General features: G+C 35.8%; 3 protein-coding genes across 3 annotated transcripts; 1 reads left to right on the top strand and 2 right to left on the bottom strand.

The window, feature by feature from the left end:
• Positions 1–800: 800 nt before the first annotated feature.
• snf8 (SNF8 subunit of ESCRT-II) lies at positions 801–3,085 on the bottom strand. The gene is made up of 8 exons (XM_060859522.1): positions 2,789–3,085; positions 2,617–2,667; positions 2,385–2,523; positions 2,169–2,273; positions 1,934–2,006; positions 1,409–1,550; positions 1,207–1,281; positions 801–1,114 (listed from the first exon to the last, which is right to left on the bottom strand). Exons 1-8 carry the CDS (start codon positions 2,840–2,842, stop codon positions 977–979), a joined length of 777 nt encoding a protein of 258 aa, XP_060715505.1. The 5' UTR covers positions 2,843–3,085; the 3' UTR covers positions 801–976.
• A 7,888-nt stretch (positions 3,086–10,973) lies between these two features.
• msl1b (MSL complex subunit 1b) lies at positions 10,974–15,174 on the top strand. The gene is made up of 8 exons (XM_060859383.1): positions 10,974–12,289; positions 12,511–12,704; positions 12,793–13,100; positions 13,189–13,253; positions 13,394–13,461; positions 13,608–13,735; positions 13,848–13,920; positions 14,060–15,174. Exons 1-8 carry the CDS (start codon positions 11,648–11,650, stop codon positions 14,148–14,150), a joined length of 1,569 nt encoding a protein of 522 aa, XP_060715366.1. The 5' UTR covers positions 10,974–11,647; the 3' UTR covers positions 14,151–15,174.
• A 371-nt stretch (positions 15,175–15,545) lies between these two features.
• On the bottom strand, positions 15,546–19,771 carry chmp2a (charged multivesicular body protein 2A). Its single transcript, XM_060859576.1, has 6 exons — positions 19,628–19,771; positions 18,120–18,287; positions 17,840–18,019; positions 16,590–16,720; positions 16,432–16,493; positions 15,546–16,343 (listed from the first exon to the last, which is right to left on the bottom strand). Exons 2-6 carry the CDS (start codon positions 18,285–18,287, stop codon positions 16,222–16,224), a joined length of 663 nt encoding a protein of 220 aa, XP_060715559.1. The 5' UTR covers positions 19,628–19,771; the 3' UTR covers positions 15,546–16,221.
• Positions 19,772–19,996: the final 225 nt, after the last annotated feature.

The following is a 19,996-nucleotide window of genomic DNA, read 5'->3' as shown; positions in this document are numbered from 1 at the left end:
AATATAAAACTATATAGGGTTTCAGATCCAGAACAGTATTTTTACCAGGGGAACAGTATTCCTAAGCCTTGGCTAAGGGTTCTACTTAAAACCTCAGCTGATAGCAAACACTGTTGTTGGGTACAACACATTGCCTTAAATGTAACCTGGGACATTTAGAGTTATAGATTTTACCTGTCGCTGTGGAGAATCTGCCCAAATCTGTGATTTTAGAGCAGCTATAATTATGAAAACTTTGTCATCTATGGGCATCTATGTCAGTCTTTTTCAAACATCACAAACCTGTGACAAAATGAAAATACTAAAGTAGTTTAGAAATAGATATCAATTTTCTATAATGTTATATAATGTCTAATAAGTCAGCAAATCAAGTAAGATTTCAGTAGAATTTCAGTAATTTCATAAAGGAGGGACTTTTAACCAAAAAAAGCATTCACCAGTGAAACCATAGAAAACAGAATATAAAAAATTCCAGCTGCAGAATTTGGACCTGGCTAGGAAAAAACTCATCGAGCAATAGTGCAGGAAATATTAGCATTTTACTCATTTTAATTGATTAATGTTCTCTTGCAGCATCTTCTTTAAGTTATTTAAGTTCATAGTTTTGAAGAGTGTCTTACTCTCCAGCACTATTATGAATTAAATGTGTCTCAGATCATAGACACTGTGTATATAGTGTGATACAGTATTCCTACTGCTAAGACATGAGTGCTACTCATCTGGAGGTACATAGTGAGGTTAAGAGTGAATTTGTCTGGGGATATGCTTGAGGCCTGATATAAAAAAATACTGTAATAATGTTACTGAAAATAAATGCTTTTATTAGGCTAACTATTTTTTCACGTTTCATGTATGAAAAAAGTGTCCAACCTGATTTAATTTCTTCAAATTACAGTATACTTTACAAATTACAGTATTCTTATACTTAGTTAAAAACTTTATGTCCACCAGAGCATATAGCAAAACATTTTTCTTGTCATGGCGTCATCTGATTTGCTTCTTCGGGTGTGACATCACGGGAAGAAATTTCCGAAAAGAGAGCGGGGAGCCAGTATTGGGGTTCTCCTGCAGCCTGAGTATCCAACCACGCCAGTCCTTCTTTCAGCAGGTGGTCCTGGAAAATGATAAAAACACAGATCATCCACCAGAATGTGCCTTAAGTCTCTTCTCTCCACTAAATGTTAAATCTGCTACCAGGAAACTTACAAGTACATGGCAAGCCCGTTCTTTCTCCCACTTCAGGCTGTCCTTGATCTCGCTCACTGTTACATAACCTTTTTTCTGCATATATATATACACACACACACACACACACACACACACACATATATATATTTATTTATTTTATAAATCAAATCTAAGCAAATACAAGCATGAATAGTCATCGTCTGTTTTCTACACTGATTACCTCAGCCAGCTGCAAAACAACCGTGTGATCCATATTGAGCTCAGCAGGAACTGACTGGACTAAATAAGAGCCTCCAACAGGAATCATCCCAAATCCATTTCCCATTGCCTTTAGCTTTTTGATGGCTCGTACCAAATCATCTCTGGTGAAAACATTGAGTTAGCACAGTTGAAATGTGTACAAAATAGGGTTAAAATATGTTTCTATACTAATCATTATTTTCTCTGTTTAAGCCACATGCCAAGCAAAATACAATAAATAAATAGTGTATTTTAGAAAATAACCAGAAGTTTGTCTAAACCTATAGTCATTTTTTGTACTTGTCACTTAGAACCAGATATAAACTCATGTGGCTGCCTCCAATCTTTGAGTCCGATGTTGGAGCCTAGTGAAGTCTGGACATTTCTGTGCATGCACCATTTAATTAACTGGTGAGTTAAATCTAAGGTCTTAGAGAAATGAAGTCATCAGTATGCTACTGATGGTCATGTTGAAGTTTAGGCAAAGCAAAGAAATATTACTCACTGACTCACGTCTTGAGCAAACTTTCCTCTTCCCTTTAATACACGCTGATGAAGTTCATCCAGTGTAATTAGTCCTTTTTAAAGACAAATTCATGTTACACAGTTCTTGTTGCCCATTACCAATGAACACATTCTTTGTTCATGGCTCATTAAAGTACAACAAAGAAATCCTATTAGTCACTGCTTTCAAATGAATACAAATCAAATACGTTCTTAAAGATCCAGGTTTAACTCACCTCCATTTCTGTGCTTTAGAGCTAAACAGACTTCAATTATCTGCACACCGAGCTCATAATAGAAGTCTCCGACTCCGAGCATCTCAGACCAAAACCCTTTACCGGCTGTTTTGTAAGACAAAAATAAGGACAGAAAAACAGAAAGATTCAGCATGTTAAACATAGAAATATACTTGACCTCTTGTTTGTAACAGTATTGAGAAAAGAATATCTTACACGCCAGTGGATCCACTCCTATTGTAGCACACATTTCTTGAAATTGCACTCTGAACTGTGAGTTTTTTCGTATCTCTTGCTTGTGTTTGCTGGCAAACTCTTCCAAATGTGTTTTAAATGTTTCTAACTGCTTAGACATCTAAACAAGAGAAAGATGGGGTCTTAAATCTTAAAGCCTACTGACACATAATCATATTTCTTAGAGTAGGCATCACCTTAGGCATGTATTTACCTGTGCAATCTGATCTTCAGCCAAGACTGTACCTCGCTCTTTGTACTTGGCCTACAACAATAAACGCATAGTGCATGAAATATCAAAATAAATAAATCCCAAAAAATTATCTAATTTTATCATTTGGGGAAAAAAGCTGCCACAAGTCGATGAAATCTGCCTTATATCTTACTTCTGCGAGTTTCTTCTTGGCGATGGCACCAGCGCCAACTCCTCTTCTGTGCATCTTGAGGATTATTTTACAGCTTTCTCTGTTGATTTCGGGTTTGCTGTCAAATATCTGAATAAACAGTGTGTCTTTCTCTTAGCTAGCTAGCTGGGATTACACGTGAGACCTAAATGTAAAACCCTTTCCCAAAATATAGCTTTACCGGATCATCTTCACGTATAAATAAAACACTCGCTCTGTTTTGATGTTATGTTTACATTAGTACCCGAAAAAAGGAAGAAGAAATTACTCTTCTTCTTCTTCTTCTTTTGATTTTTATTGGCGGATGGCAAACCAACTTAAGGTGCATTTACCGCCACCTACTGGACTGGAGTGTGGCGCGCATAATGGTTTGGAAGAGATTGCTCTTCTTCTAGGACTAAACAAGGATATCAAGCAACCACAAACTTTATGCCGCCAACTACTGTCCTGTTGTGCAATTATTTTGATCTGAAAAGTTCCTTTACTCACTCACTCACTCATTTTCTACCGCTTATCCGAACTACCTCGTGTCACGGGGAGCCTGTGCCTATTTCAGGCGTCATCGGGCATCAAGGCAGGATACAACCTGGACGGAGTGCCAACCCATCACAGGGCACACACACACTCTCATTCACTAACACAGTACGGACAATTTTCCAGAGATGCCAATCAACCTACCATGCATGTCTTTGGACCAGGGGAGGAAACCGGAGTACCCGGAGTAAACCCCCGAGGCACGGGGAGAACATGCAAACTCCATACACACACAAGGCGGAGGAGGGAATTGAACCCCCAACCCTGGAGGTAGCTAACCACTAAGCCACCATGCGCCCCAAGTTCCTTTATTTCCTATGTATATTGGTATTAAGCATTATACCTCAGAGGGGTTGAATGCTCCAGTCTGATTAGACAGAAATTCAATTCAATTCAAAACATTTTGTTTAGCCCTTTTAAAAATTGACATAGTCTCAAAGCAGCTTTACGAACATAAACATAAAACAAAAGGTTATTATAATGATTATTATAATGCAAAAATTCAAGATTAATGTTAGATATATTTAAACATGTTTGTATTTATCGCCAATGAGCAAGTCTGAGGTGAGTCAGGTGACTGTGGCGAGGAAAAACTCCCTTGAATGGTAAAGGAAGAAACCTTGAGAGGAACCAGACTCAAAGGAGAACCTCATCCTCATATGGGTGACACTGGAGGGCGTGATTATAAATATACAGTCTGACAGTCTGTCCTCAAAGAACACATGGAGTGGGCATCTCCTCTTAGTATGTCAGAATACTAAGAAAGTGTGCATTCGTACATTATGAACAAACATATAACCAAAAATTTGGTTTGTAATGCTATGTCGTTCGAAATAAAGTAGTTCCCAAAAAAGCCACAGCTGGATAGAACTTTGCACAAAGATGAGATTTATTTGGCTTTTCATCTAAACAGCTCATTATTAACATATTAACAATAGTAACAATATTAATAATACAAATATTTGTTAGGTTTGATTCTAAAATATGCTTTTATTGGAACTGTGAAAATAATACATACTTTAAAGCATGACTCAATTAGTAATATTTATAAATGTAAGAAGGAATTTATTTGATTGAATTTGAACTGGATTTAGTCTGCTTTCCACTAAAAAAAGTCAGCAGCATGTCCTTCGGACCACTAATGACTCCTGTTGGATAGAACAAACAATGTTAATTTTAAGGTATGATTTTGTAATGTAACATTGTAAACACATTGTAAAAAAAATCGGCGCTAATAATATTTGTGCTTACTCTTTTGACAGGAAGAATCTTAATTGGATCCATCAACTTTGCTCTGAAGCCACATAGCAAATTCAGGATTTAGAAGATCTTTGCAGAAATTAAACTCAGAATCCTCTGCCATTTCACTTGGCCTTCAGAAAGAACAGTAAATGATGCTATAATTTAATATTTTGATCACTTCCAGAGTAATACTATGACAAACCTACAGCATGATTAAAAAAACCTCACACATACTTGCTCCTTTTCTCTCTCTGCTTTAGCAGGTAGTTTACAAAGTTCTTCTGCACCAAGGAGTCCATTATTTTGCTGATATCATTTGCAAGAGTAGATTCAGCATAGCGACGCACCAAGGTTTGGTCATCATCTACTGAACTATTATGTAAAACAAAAATTAACTAAAAGGTTAATTAATTAACCAACAAATTAATTAACCAATCAGTCAATACATTCATTGCTTAATTAATTACATAGGCCAAAGGCATATTGATATCAAAAGACATTTATCTGAAAAAAATTGTGTCTGTCTTGCCTGTCATCAACTGATCGTGCGCTGATTGCCAGCATGCCACCCAAGCACAGGAAAATCAGTGCAAACAGCTCGGTCTTCATCTTCATCTAAGACTGACATTCGTATGAACATTATGCAGTTACATATGTAGACACATGGTGCCATATTTGTAATTTATAAATATTTTGTAAAAATCAAAAAAAAAATTTGCAGTATATTTGCTGAAAGAAGATGTGTAAAGGCCTACCTTATGTAGCTCAGGAGCTGTAGCAATGATGGAATAAAATAGTCTGCTTTACAGTGAACTGCAGTCACCTTTTATACATTCTAAATGCTATAACCTCTGGAAAAACAACTTAGTTCCACATCATTAAAACAATCAATTACTTAGGAAGTATGAAAGTGCAAATACTGGTAAGCATTTTTCTCCTCTTTGCTCTGTTTGCTCATTACACACATAAAAACTGAACTGTAAATGGAAGTCTGTATACCTTTTGTTGAACATTATCCTTTAATCCAAAATTTCTAAACATGAAACAGTCATTAAACCGTTTGTGTGACGTAAAGCCCATAATGCATTTTCTGAAAAATTGAACATATTTGGTTAATGACTGTAGGTAATACATTTTCCAGTTAAGCTAGCAAATAGACAATGGGCCTTATTTATAATTCTGAATATGAACAGATTTTGCACCGCATTTGGAAATGTGGTAATCATGAAAATCCCTTCAATTTTAAAAAAGTCTACTAGTGTGAATTTGTATGGATTACAACATTTAGCAGACACCCTTATTCAGAGCGACTTAAAGAACCACAATGAATTTTATGAAGAATAATATCTCACTTATAAATCGATTATATCTGCCACAGTATCTTTTTTAATGGTGTGCAACACTTCACATCCAACATATCAGCCATCACACATAAAATGATTTAAACAGTTACCTGTTGTGATGTGTTTGGCGTTCTGGGTCTCTTGGTTAAAGTGTAGATATATTTTTTCAGATTACACTGTTAATCTTTTTTCAGAAATTTTAATCTGAAATATCTGAATCTGAATCTGTTCCCCTTCTGCCTTTTTTCCTTTTCATTATTATTAATATTATTATTAATATTATTAATATTCATTAAGTAGTAGTTGTTTTATATTTCTAGCCCTCTGTATGCTTGACGTTTTATGGAGTTTTGTGGATGTCTCAAAGCAAATGAGCAGTGTCTGGAATGTGCTTTGACTTTTCAGGGGATCAACAAATGCATGCGAGTAAAAACGACAATCAGAATTTCCAAAACTAATGTAAATCTTGTATTTACTTTCCATTTGGTTATGCCAACATGAAATGGCATTACATAAAAATCCTAGTCAAAAACACCTTACAACATTTATTTATTTATTTTTTTTAATTGAACCGAATTTTTTTTTTTTTTAATTTCTTTTATTGCAAATTCAAAGATGATAATCAAAAACAGCTATGTATACATTACACAAAATGTATCATCAACACATCCAACGTTAACTGAACAGATGTATGAGAATAGATAGAAAAAAGAAAACAACAAGTAAAGAAAAGAGGGTACTAAAAAAAAAAAAGAAACACAAATAAACACATCAAAACAAGTATTAATCACGTTACATGAAAGATCTCATCATATCTCTTCAAAAAAGAAATACATTTTTTGTTATTAATTACTCTCAGTGATTTAATTAAATGTTCTACTACACATAAAAACTCTATAAAAGTAGGCATTTTCTTAAGAAATCTTTGTTTGTGAAAATAGAAATCCTCTTTGCCACGACAATCCTCTTTGAACAAATCCTCTTTGCCACGAGGATAAGAAAGTTAACAGTTGACTCTAAAGATTTGTTTTGGTTTTCAAAAAAGCAAACAATATCCTTAATGTGAAAAACACCATTCACGTTAACTTTAGAAAAACAATAGAGACTCAAATCTTTCCAGAAGAGTGAGGAAACATTACATGAGAAAAATAAGTGACAAATATCTTCACTTTCTTTTTTACAGAAGGTACATATATCAGCTACATCACAAAATTTAGACAAAAATGCATTACAAGGGTATATATTATGCAAAATTTTGAAGTGCACTTCTTTCACTTTATTCGGTATACAGTGTTTATATGGTAATAACCCTGTTTTCCTCCATTTAATGTTATCTATTTTAGAACTCCAAAAAAATTTCCCTTTTGGAGAAATTGAGTTTCGAGATTGAAAAAGTTGACGAATACATTTATTATTACAATCTTTACTTAAAAGCGAGACACCTCCCAAAAATAACTGTGAAAGTTGTTTTGTGCATGACTCATGGGTAAGGGAAGCTTTCATTAGACATATTAATCCATCAGGAATTGCCTTTATAACAGAGTTAAATTCTTTAAATGGAACAGGACAATGATGGATATTCATAAAGCTTTCATAAGATAATAAATCACCATTAGAGTTGAATAGATCAGCAACAAAAAATATGTTTTTATTAAACCATTTATCAAAAAATATTGATCTTTTTCTAATTTTAATATCCAAATTATTCCATAAGATGGTTTTGTGGGGTGAAAAGTTGTGGTTGTAAGCCAATTTCCAGGCTAACAAGGCTTGTTGATGAAATCTAGCCAGTTTAATAGGTAATTTACCAGTGGAGTAATTGCATTTCGTCAAAAAAGAAAGGCCATCTACCCTCTTAAATATATTATTAGGAATAAAATACCACAAAGAATCTGACCCAAGCAAACATCTTTTTAACCAATTAATTTTAAATGTATTGTTAGTATCATCAAAATGCAGGACTTCGAGACCCCCATCACTCGAAGTCCTGCACAGTTTCCACAGTGTCAAATAAGCAAATAATTTCACACTTAGATAAATTAAGTTTGAGCCCAGAAGCATTAGAGAAGGCATTGATTGTAGTTAAAACTGGAGAAACTTCAAAAACTTCAAAAATAGAGTAGTATCATCTGCTAACTGTGAGATTCGAATTTCTCTGTTAAAGATACAAGGCCAGCAAAGTTATTATTGTGCAAAATATCTATGGATAATGTTTCAACAACAAATAAAAATAAAAAGGGGCTCAAAGGACAACCTTGACGTATTCTGCGAAGGACATGAAACCTTGGTGATGTACGTGAATTTAAAATTATACAACTATCTATTTCTTTGTACAGCATTTGAACAATATTTATGAGTTTAGAAGGAAATCCAAAAGCCCCTAAAGAGTCTATATGGAATTGATGCTTTACAGTATCGAAGGCCTTATAAAAATTGAGGAATAAGATAATTGCATCAGACTTGATTTCATCTCTGTAATCAATAAGATCCAGAACAAGTCGAGTATTACAACTAATATGACGACCTTTCATAAATCCAGTCTGTGTTTCATTAATGATATAATGTAAATGCTGTTTTAATCTCTTGGCAAATATGGATGCAATTAATTTATAGTCAAAATTAAGAAGAGTGATAGGGCGCGAGTTATCAATTATAGTTACATCTTTATCTGGTTTGGGAATGAGAGATATCACCCCTTGTTTCATAGTAGGAGTCATTGTACCATTTTTTATACATTCTTGAAGCATTAAGAAGAAAGGTTGTTCTAAAATCTCCCAGAACTGTATGAAGAATTCTAAAGTAAGGCCATCGGAGCCAGGCGACTTCCCCTTTTTCATTGATTTCATTGCATCTCTCATTTCATTTAAGGAAACAGTAGCCTCACATGACAACTTAAATTCATCACTTATTTGAGGTATATAGTTCTTAATCTGTTGTAGGTATGACATACTTTGGTTTGCCTGTAAATCAGGGGAGTACAGGTTCCTATAAAAATTAGTAACAAATTTCTCAATTTTTTCAGGGTTTTTAGAAACTGAATTGTTAATTTTTAATGCAGAGATGCTTTTCCTTTTAAAATTCCTTTTCTCAAGTGAGAAGAAGAAACTCTTATTTTTTTCTCCTTCCTCAATCCATCTCGCTCTAGATCTAACGGAGGCACCCTTAACTATTTCTAAATATATATTGTCTAATTCCAATTGCAAAGTTTTTAACTGACTAATTTCTGTAACAGAGAGATTCTCTTTTTTGATTAAGGTATTTATTTTAATTAGCAAGTCCGCTTCTCTATCAGCATTAACCACTTTTAAGGTTTTAGATCTATTTATTGCTAGTAATCTTGCTTTATATTTAAAATATTCCCATTTAGCACCATGAGACTCAAATTCATTATTTGAAAAAATTCCATTAACTAATCCCTTGATTTGATCATTAAAATTTTTATCTTTTAGCAGATTATTATTCAATTTCCAGTAACCACGTACAGTACTCTCCCTGTGAAAAACACCTTACAACACTAACAGAGCCGATCGGCCCTATACGCTCACTACGCAAGTTGCGTAGGGCCCCGCAAATTACGCAAGGCCCCGCCTCCCCCCGCCTCATTTTACAGCGCGTGTTAATATTTACTGTGTAGATGACAGTAGCGGAGCTATCCATCTGGCCATGAAAAGAGAAAAGAGAAACAAAATGAGAGTGAAATGCGAGAACAGCAATCAGGTAAACTTGTGTTCTCTTCAGGTTTGATGTCAGCAAGAGCAAATAACAGTAAAGTTAAGTTGATGTGATTCTGTCTCTAGTCTCTATCTGACTAGCTAAATTAGCTGTGCAGTGCTGCCAGTGCATCTCTTGGCCTGTCTGTCACACAACAATTTATCGCGTGAACATTCGCGTGAATAAACGTGCAAGGGCATTTATTTATTTATAAACGGAAGCTCGATAACCGCGCCGCGTGTGAACATGCGTTCATATGCGCGTGCAATCGTGCACGAAATGACACGCGCGCTTTCCAGCAGCAACATCTGTGTGGGGACCAGTACAAAAAGTAGCGTCATAGCACTCCTAATGACAATGTTTATAGTCTCTCAATCAAGTTTCAGTTTCTTCCAGACAGTCCAAATAGACTGGTGTCAACAATGCTGAAAATGCCCAGACTGTAGAGAGAACCAAAGTTAATCCCAAAATCCAAAGCTGTGTTCTATATATACTTTATTATTTTCTGATTATTTAAGATTATGTTAATATTCACTATTTAAAATATTCCATTCAATAAAGATTTGATTATACCTCATTCAATTCTGTATTGTTTTACTCTTTGACCGAGAGATGGAGCAAACTTTTTTAAAAGGAGGGAGGTTTGTAGTGTGAGCAGTGGGGTGTCAAGTGTGAATGTGTGGCAAATGGTTTACATGGCTCACGGGTCAGGTAGGAGGGCCCCTTAGCAGAATTTTGCTTAGGGCCCCAGGGAGGTCAGGATCGGCTCTGAACACTAAACATTAAATGTATTGTGTAGTCATATATCAGTGAAGTCCTGTAAGTCCTGGCTTACTGTCGGCCCAATGGGCAAAGTTACAGTGGGCCAATTTTTGGCGCATGTGGACTATAGGTATAGGGTGATCTCATTAACCCAATCGTCAAATTGGGCAAATAATGCTGGCTCCACAATTTGATACCTTGAGCAAAGTAGGCTGCAGTAAAGCCACAATAATTTGTACGTTGCTTTGTGTGTGAATAGTATTACGTTGTTGGCCGTATTTCTATTCTTCGCCTTGTGAAACAAAGAATATGTAATTGATGTTGTAGCAAAATCTCCCCAGAAAGACCTCAGAATTATTTCTATAGTCCAGACAACAGCAAGTATGTACACTCAAACACTTTATTTAGTGTTGTCCCTGAACATGAGACACAAAACTTGAGACATTGAAAAGTTTATTCAAACAACAAATTACAGCATTATTTTCTACTTTTTTTTTTCAGAGTTTGTTAGCAGCTAAACCAGCCATTTGCAGCAAACTCCGCCTGCTAACTGTTGTAAACACGTATCGACGGCGCGCATGCGCAGTATTTGGTTTTTAAACGTATGAACAACATGGTGTTCAGGATCAAGCCAGAAAATGGGGGATAGTAGTAAAAGTAAAGTATGCCATCAATTTAAACATTATTTTTCTCCGCCAACGACGAATGCATTTGAAATAAACAGTGACAGTTCAACGCCTGTGTTAAATAGCCGCAATTTCAATGGATATTAACTCACAACATGTTGGAAGTGATTGTTATTGTTTTCCACTCTTCTCGGTTTGCTAGCTATTAGCTAGTTAGCATTTTAGCATCACAGCAGCTAGTTGTACAGAACTGCGGTTCAAAATGGAGTCGAGTGACAGTTAGTGGAGTCCTGAATCGCTTCTTAAGCAGACTCGGATTATTGCGTGTCTCGTTTTACTCTCGTCTAATAACAAAGCTAGTCCTGCAGTGATTGTTCATGTATGATGGAAAGCTGCTAGCTGCTTAGCAACTGAGCTAATTAGCAATCTCGCAGGGCTGCGTCCAACAGCATCATGACGGATTTGCAGCGTTGTTTTCTGGGAGGTTTAAGGTGTGATATTTCTTACGTGTATTTTACAACGTGTCATTTCGTTAAAGGTTACGGACGACTGATAGTAACATAAACATGTTTTAATTTGTTTAGCAGCTGGAGCTATGGTTTATTTTATAGTTTGTTTTCGTCATGAATATGCGGACTGAGTCCATCTCAAACGTGGGATTGCGCTCTGAATCGAAGAGTTTTTACTTGTCAAAAGGACACACTATCGGTGTCCAAAGAAATTCACACACCTTGCTGACAGAAACGCATGACTGTGTTGGTATCACTCTCAAGGACCAGCGGTTTGTTAAATCAAGAAACCTGGCCAAGGATCTGGGTGGGAAAGCTGCTCGGCCTTTATTGCCGGTGGGACAAAACAAAGCTGGTGCTTCTGGGACCAGCTCTGAGAGCACAGACAAACCAGCGTGTCAAACCAAACCAATGGGGGGCGAAGGAACCCCTATTAAAAGTAAAACTCCACTTGGACAAACCAGTGCTACTGATGATAAAGCTGAATTCGGTTCAATGAATTCCCACAATTCCAGAGATCCTGGTTGTGAGGACAGCGCAAGAGGGTTTGAAATCATGGGTGCTCACAGTGTAGCATCTCATGAACATACAGAAGGCAAACGAAACAACATGAGAAAGACCTCCAGCCATCCGAGTTCACAAGCCAACTGTCTTCATCAGCTACTTTTGCTTCAGCTGGACCTGATCGAGCAGCAGCAGCAGCAGCTGCAGTCTAAGGACAAGGAGATAGATGAGTTAAAAGCGGACAGAGACACGGTATGTGGTGTTTATAATCTGTTATTATTATTTTACTGTAGCGCATTCATGTCATTGTATATAGATCCTTAGCACTCTTCATACACATGACTGGAAAATGAAAACTTGACCCTGGTTTCTGAAAGTTAGAACATTCTTCTCACAAAATAGCATGTCAAGTAACATCAACGTCAAACATTTCTTTAACATGACTATGTTTTGTATGCAACTATCTTACTTAGCTACTTGCACGGATTGAGAGGATGGAGCGACGTTTACAGTTGATGAGTAAAGAGCCACGTGATAAACGTCTCTTTCAGCCGTTGGAGAGATGGGTCCCAGACACTGATGACTTCTGGGACTCAGATGTAGGAGACAGCCCTCAGACCCCTACATCAAAGGCCCCATTTAGTAGAAGCAGCAAAGCACAAAAGAGGTTAAAAAAAAATCTGTGTCTATTGTGTGTCACCTATCATGTTTAACTTTCTTGTCTGATGTATAATTTGCATTTGTTCCCTATTTAGGAAATGTGGCTTCCTGGATTCCAAAATACAGCGGCCACAGGGCAAATCTTCTAGGCCAACCCCTCAGAAGTCTGATACTGGTTCAGCCTCACCATGTCAGAGAGAGCTGCGAAACAAAGAGACCCCTGAGAAGACAGCACCTGGGAAATCATCAGGGCTGACAGAAACAACAGCAGATGCAGAAGAGAGCTGTGAAAATGAAGACTTTCCATTCATGACAACAACAGAAATGTACCTGTGCTGCTGGCACCAACCTCCTGTCTCTCCCCTCTGTGAGGCTTCCCCAAAGAAAGAGGATGATGTTGCCAGTAAGTGCTTCACAAGTAGTAATTTCCTTTACAAATCTGGACAAGTTGGTGTACTTAAATAGTATGTATGATTAAACCTTTTTCATAGTTCCATCCTGGCGGGAAAATGGCATTGAACCTTTGAGGGAAGAAGATGCTTTTGATGTTCCAGAGGTGAGACAATGTCACCCTACCCCCCAACCCCCAATATTGTGTTGCGATTACAGTTTTATTACCACTCATGTCAGCTCATACTGTAATTCCTAAAAACGTGTATCTCAAGGCAGTGTCTGTTTTTCTCAATTAAATTACAGAATCTTGAGGACGGGGTGTTTCTGAAACGGCACTCAAAGCTCGAGCTGGATGAGAAGAGAAGGAAAAGGTAAGGGTCGAAATACGGTATGGATAAATACGTGTAATGCTTTATTGATTTATTTACTTGTAAATATTCTCCTGAGTAGTCTGATTTGCCTTTTTATAAGCTCATTCTCTGCATTGACTGGATTCTCTCACCCTTTCACACATCAGATGGGACATTCAAAGGATACGGGAGCAGCGTATGCTTCAACGGCTACAACAGCGCATGGAAAAAAGAAAACTAAATATTCAGGAGAGTGAACCAGAGATAGCTTCTTTTTACCCTGATTCTGATGATGGTATGCTGTGTGCTTTAGTGTAAAGCCTTCCTAACATGCATACTAGTATATTAATAGCTCTTTCTAATAAAGCAAATAGCAAACTGTTTAAACAAATATTTTTCCCCTATAGTGGAGTCAGTTGTTATAACACCTTTTCTGCCTGTTGTGGCCTTTGGCCGGCCTTTACCCAAGCTAACTCCACAGTAAGTACCTGAAGTTCCATCAGCAGTTGTAGCACTTTGCGCTTACAGTCTTACCTTGTTGAGCATTCTTGTTGCCTAAATGTAGCATTTGGATGGACGAATTATTTTTTTCTCAATTTTTTCCCCCTTATTCTCATAGGAACTTTGAGCTGCCATGGCTTGATGACAGAAGTCGCTGCCGCATCGAAAATCAGAAAAAACAAACTCCTCATAGGACCTGTCGGAAATAAGGCAGCCTTGCTGTGCACAAGCTGAATGTTGAATGCTGCAGGATACTTGATCAACTTCATGATTTTGTGTGGGTTTACAGATAAACTATAGTACAATGCCATGTGTCGTTAAGAGAATATGGCTGTATTGCAGTTCTATTTATGTTACTACTCTTTAGGACAAACCTGTCATTAGAATGCCCTGTAATTTCTTTTTAAAACACATATTGTGTTTAGTTTTGGTTGAGTTCTGTATAAAATAGTTCTGGTCCTGGTCTATTTTTATATAAATGGTATTATGGGGCATTGCTTCAGTCAGTGCTATCACCTTGTGGATATTGTGCATCTAATGCATACTTTGCATGTAACAACTCAAATGGTCATAAACTGAACACAATGGACTTTTGATTAACACACTGTGCTAAAATGTACACCTTCTATAATCTTGCACCATGAAAAAATAATGGCAAGTGCAAATCAAAACACATACATATAAGAATCAAAATCTGAATTAAAAGTTTAGAATGCATGATTGTCTATTGACAAATTGTACTGAATTTCTATTCCATTAAAAACTTTAATCATCAAAAATTCTAAGTAAAAAATTAACAAGTGTGTGCTTGTGTCTCGTAGCAAATATTTTCAGTGCAGTTCATATTTGTGAGCTTATACTAAAGGTCTCTAGCTCTCTAAAGTAATTTAGCACACATTGGACTAAAATGTTATCTATCCATTTTCTCATCAAGTAGCTGGTCAGTCAGCTGACTGAATCTGAATCTATAATTTGACAGATGTGTACCACAGAAAGCAGGACTCACCTGTCTCACCTTCTATAGTAGCTTGATTGTTTTTGATTGGCATTGAATTTATTTCACCATCATACACTTTTTCTTACAAAAGCTTTTTGTCATGCCCCATTTACTTGTAGGTTGTACATAAGCAAAAAATGTTATTTTTTTATTATTTAATGTTTGAGTGTTGTATGTTCAGTGTAGTTGACTGAAGAAAATTGTTTTGCAAAAAAAACAAAAAAACACAAAGACCATTAACTTTGTATTTGTCTTTCTTTCAGTATCTTAATCTAGAAAACAGAGGTTTCGGTAATTTTTTTTGCTCATCCCATGAATGTTCCTTTTTTTGGACAAATTCATAATTTATTGTGTTTCAGTGCATAAATCTGCAACCTGTGCACTACAATTGTGAAATGACATAAAAAGGTTAACCAATCAGTCAACATACGAATAGTTTTGTATGTCTAGCCAGATTTAAATGTGTTTCAGCATAGTAATCAGTGCATCATTAGCTGGGTGTATTTTAAAACACAACCCTTGTCATTTTCAGCCTTTTTTTAAATAATATAGTTAAACATTCACCCATTAGTTTGTTTCCTAAATGGCCAGTTTGGTCAGTCTCTGATAAATGTGAAAAATATTTATTAAGAAAGAAAGAAAAACAAGGCAAAACATCCCAGTTTCAGTTAGATAAATACATTACTGAAGTACCCCAATAATCACATTTATTTGTCTAAGTTCTTTTTATGACTAATTCAGTTTTTAGAGAAATAAAGTATGATCATATTGGATATGTAAAATGCAATGGCCCATCACATACATTACTAAATAATGTGTGAAACATTTAGGAAAATGTAACAAGGATTTTCTGATTGTGAACCTTGACAGACATTATAATGTAGAAACCACAAGGCTTGCGATAATTACAGTTATGTGATAGACATGGTATTACATTGACAAGAAGGCATATATAAAATAACAGCTTTAATAATTTTTTTTTCCACTAAATAAAATAGCCAAATTTATTAAAGTACTAGTGTTTATACTTCTGAGAGTTCCAGCAAGCTGCTGAAAACTGTTTAAGGATCAAAATCTTTGTGAGCACTTGTTTGGTAGAATAACACAGCAGATTTACAGTAGAAAAAATAATGAATACGAGCATTCAAATAAGAATGCCTAAAGCAAAGAAAAAACCCAGACACTGCTTCCAAATTCTGCAGTGATCATCTGTCCCCTTATTTAAACTCTGAACACTATAGTAAGCTGATAGAAAACTTTCTGCACCTAGTGATATTTCTCCTTCAGTCTCTTCTGAGGTTATTTAGTCTTTCCTCCAGGTCTGCATCTGCATCTGCCAAAGTTGGCTGTGGCTCAGCTTTCTTCCCAGCAGCAACTGAGAGATTTCCCCCAGTAGATGGCAGGTCTGTGTGAAAACATACAGACGTTCAAATTACTGACAACAGACATCTGGATATGTATATAATAATGATATTAGTGTGTAATTTACATACTTGAGAGTTCATCTGAAAGATTCAGACCCAATTCATCCAGCACTTGGGAAACCACAGCATCACTAAAAAGTAAAATAAAGTAAGAGTAAATAATATTGCAATTTTAATGCATGAAGATTCACGGTGCAGTCTAAAAATTCTAAAATACATGACCATACCTTTCCTCTTCATCATCCTCATCTCCCATCGCATCATCAATTGCATCATTCATCATTTCTTCCTTCATGTCCATAAGTTCACTCTGGCGCTCAAACTCCATCATAATCTTCTGAATTTGTGGCAACTTTAACTGTGTAAAGACAATTTCTTTGATTTAAAATAATTTAAAAAAATATTTTATTCCAAACTACAGCACTTTATTTTGCCTATCAGAGACCATGTCTCACAAAGCAAGTTTAACTTAGCCTGGATTCTTGACACGGATCCACTTACCACAACCTAATAAATACAATCACTGGAAAATTGTAAACAGCTGTAATTTTCATATATGTATTAATAACCAAATATTGGATGGAATGTAAGTGCATTCTTCAGCACCAAACACACTTCATCAGAATTAATACCTCTGATAAGTGACTGTTAATTAATAACCTGATACATGTTACAATGAGATAATGCATTTTAAGTCCCTTTGTTATGTACAGAGCTAATCAATGAACAAACAACCACCTTGTATTGTACTGCGATTATTGGTGTCAGAAATGGCAGTGTGACACTGAAAATTCTAAGCAAAAGCACCAAGTGGATTTGTTTTGCCGATTAAAAAATGAATTAAAAACATCACACCTTAAACGCTGGTATTGATACAATATGAAATTTCTTAACTCTCATATAAAATCAAAGAAAGCAGAGAGACCTTTATGGCATCTTAATAAACTCTTTTAACATACAGCTGATTGGTCCAAATGCCTGTCCGGCAGCTAGTTAGCTGTGCAGCATTATACTAGTTGACTAGATACTAGGTGATGTAATGCTGTAAGGTAAAATCATTGTTGCAATACAGGAAACCCAGTGGTTGAGCAACAATTTCAAGGGAAGACTAGACATCTAGCTATGAGATAAATACTGTAATGTGTAAATGGCTGCAAACACAAAATTTTGTGGACAATTACATTTTGGTCAAATCAGGATATAAGCATAATGTACACCATATACTGGGAAACATAATACACCTTCTGCCATTTTGTATTTTTAATTTAGTTGTATAAAAACCTCTACATGTGTGTGTCATTTAAAATTCTGTTACATATTACAGAGTTTGGTATTCTAGCATCAGGCCTCCAATACTACGCTGGTTTTCTCAATCCAAGTAGCTTCCAAATATAGAGGGTCCAAGTACACAAATCTAAATATACCACCAATCTTTAGAAAAGAGAGGTCATGAATTTGTATGCAGGAGGTTTCTAACCTGTCTGTTCATTGTGGCCATGGCTTTGGTCACTCCTTTCATGGCCTGTGCCATGCTGTTGTTTGACTTGAGGGTTTGGATTTTAAGACTGACTGCTTGGATATTGGCTCTCATCATGATGAACTTCTTTACGTATCGTCTGGTACGAACCAAGTCCTTAGCCATGATTTTAACTGCATCCTGGAACAAGCAAAACAAGTATGAATGTATTTTGTATGAAATATATCATGGACAGACGTTCTAACAGTGTTTAAATGTGATTATATTAATGTGCCATTACCATCTGTCCCTGTTTTGCCATTTTCTTTATATCGGCAATGATTTTCTTTTCCTGCTGCTCCATCCTCTGCCGTTCTCTGTCTAGCTCTCTCATGGCTCTGGTCAGTGCTCTCTGGTTCTGCCTTAGCATCTCCTCAGGGGTTTTTCTCCGCCCAAATAAAAACTCCATCTAACAATGAAACAAAAATTATAGATGTATATTTTATCATTAAGTACTGACAACAAATATAATAACATTCAAAATTTTCATTGAACCTAACTAATTTCCATTCACAATTTTTTTCACAGATCTGCGAAATTTGCGAAATCCTCGAAAACCCCTGCATATGTATTTTTGTTCTTGCGCGCTTACTTTCTCATAGCGCACACGTATTTTTACAACTTATTTTTTCTCTGTAGGTCTTTATGTAATTTTAAACTGATTGAATATCTGTACCCTCTATGTACTGTACGTATTTTCTTTATTTTATTGAACTGTACCTTCATTATATGACTTCTATGATGTTCATATGAAGTTTAACTAGTTTACAAAGAAACGTCAAAGAAATGACAAAGAAACGTCAGTCATTAAGCTTACAGTCCCATTCATTACTAGGTTTTACCTTTTACTGTGAGTGCAAAAGAAAACGGCAGCCAATGAATCCACTATACTGTAGGGGTAACATTAGTATCCTGTAGGGGTACAATCAGTATAGTGTAAATGCCCTAGTGTGGCAAATAGCCATTAGGTGACACTGCACTCTATTTTTACGTCAACAATGAAATTCAAGTGTTTTGGGAGCAAGATTTGGGTCATATTTAGGGGGTTGCATTTTTAGTGACTTTCTCTCGCGATTCCACCTGATCCATGACGGGTTCTGGAACCCAACTTGGCGAACGTTCGAGGTATTAATGTACTCAGGTGATCACATGAGAACAGCCTAAAGAATGACTCAGATTCAATCTTTTCTGACGTCATTTTTAAACAAAGCACACGTTAATACTTACAGCGTCGTGTATCCTTCCGTGAATAGCACTAACTGGATAAAAGCAAATAAATGTGTTTTTTGTTTTCTAGATCAGATTTAAAGACCACAGAAGAATTTCATGATCTGTCGGGGCTCAAAAGGACGATGGATTCGTTCTTATTTCACCGACTGTTTAGTTAATAAACAAAAACAACCGTCTCACAGTACAAGCCGGAACTCTACATAATTACAGGAACAATTTCTAATTAGCGTATATTTACAAAGCCAGCTAACTACCATAACTACTTTCTTTAATAAATGAATGTATTCCTATTTTTAAATACAAATACAAATCGTGCAAATATTAGACGGTCATGTAAAAATAACTTATATGTTATATACAGTAGGAATAAATATCCAGTCTTAGCAGTTAAGCTGCCAATTTAAAACTAATAATAAGACCTAGCTAGCAACTTGCTAGCGAACTAGCAAACGGATAAAATGGATATAAACTAGACACAGAACATTAAGGACTTAAAAAAAACAATACTTTAAGGTTTACCTTGATTGTTGCTGTTTGTGGTCGTAATGTCCAGCAGACTAATACTTAACCAGAGGCCGGTTTCTCTCTCTATCCCTAACTGACAGTAAGCTAGCTCGTTTGTTTTCCTAATTTTACTTCCGCATGTAATCGGTTCTCATTACGTCATCGGATATACGTAGTGGGATTTAAAGCTCCTTACTGTCATCATAAATATCTATGTGTATGTATATTGTTATTGTTCTTATGCAATAATAATAATAATAATAATAATAATAAATATATATACACACACACACACACACATATATATATATATATATATATATATATATATATATATATATATATATATATATATATATATATATAACAAAAAACTCCTTACTG

Source organism: Tachysurus vachellii, chromosome 2 (assembly GCF_030014155.1).
Source record: "Tachysurus vachellii isolate PV-2020 chromosome 2, HZAU_Pvac_v1, whole genome shotgun sequence".
NCBI classification, from domain to species: Eukaryota; Metazoa; Chordata; class Actinopteri; order Siluriformes; family Bagridae; genus Tachysurus; species Tachysurus vachellii.
This window is presented reverse-complemented; position numbering and strand designations above follow the sequence as displayed.

What these genes read in the sequence shown, in the direction of transcription:
- msl1b (XM_060859383.1), top strand. Translation starts at nt 11,648, where the DNA reads ATGAATATGCGGACTGAGTCCATCTCAAACGTGGGATTGCGCTCTGAA. An exon ending in AGCAGCAAAGCACAAAAGAG is followed by an intron (nt 12,705 to 12,792) that starts GTTAAAAAAAAA and finishes TTCCCTATTTAG; the next exon opens with GAAATGTGGCTTCCTGGATT. An exon ending in TTACCCAAGCTAACTCCACA is followed by an intron (nt 13,921 to 14,059) that starts GTAAGTACCTGA and finishes TTATTCTCATAG; the next exon opens with GAACTTTGAGCTGCCATGGC.
- chmp2a (XM_060859576.1), bottom strand. Translation starts at nt 18,287, where the DNA reads ATGGAGTTTTTATTTGGGCGGAGAAAAACCCCTGAGGAGATGCTAAGG. An exon ending in TGGCAAAACAGGGACAGATG is followed by an intron (nt 18,020 to 18,119) that starts GTAATGGCACAT and finishes TGCTTGTTCCAG; the next exon opens with GATGCAGTTAAAATCATGGC. An exon ending in GAGGATGATGAAGAGGAAAG is followed by an intron (nt 16,494 to 16,589) that starts GTATGGTCATGT and finishes TTTACTTTTTAG; the next exon opens with TGATGCTGTGGTTTCCCAAG.
- snf8 (XM_060859522.1), bottom strand. Translation starts at nt 2,842, where the DNA reads ATGCACAGAAGAGGAGTTGGCGCTGGTGCCATCGCCAAGAAGAAACTC. An exon ending in CTGAAGATCAGATTGCACAG is followed by an intron (nt 2,524 to 2,616) that starts GTAAATACATGC and finishes TCTCTTGTTTAG; the next exon opens with ATGTCTAAGCAGTTAGAAAC. An exon ending in TCTAAAGCACAGAAATGGAG is followed by an intron (nt 2,007 to 2,168) that starts GTGAGTTAAACC and finishes GTCTTTAAAAAG; the next exon opens with GACTAATTACACTGGATGAA.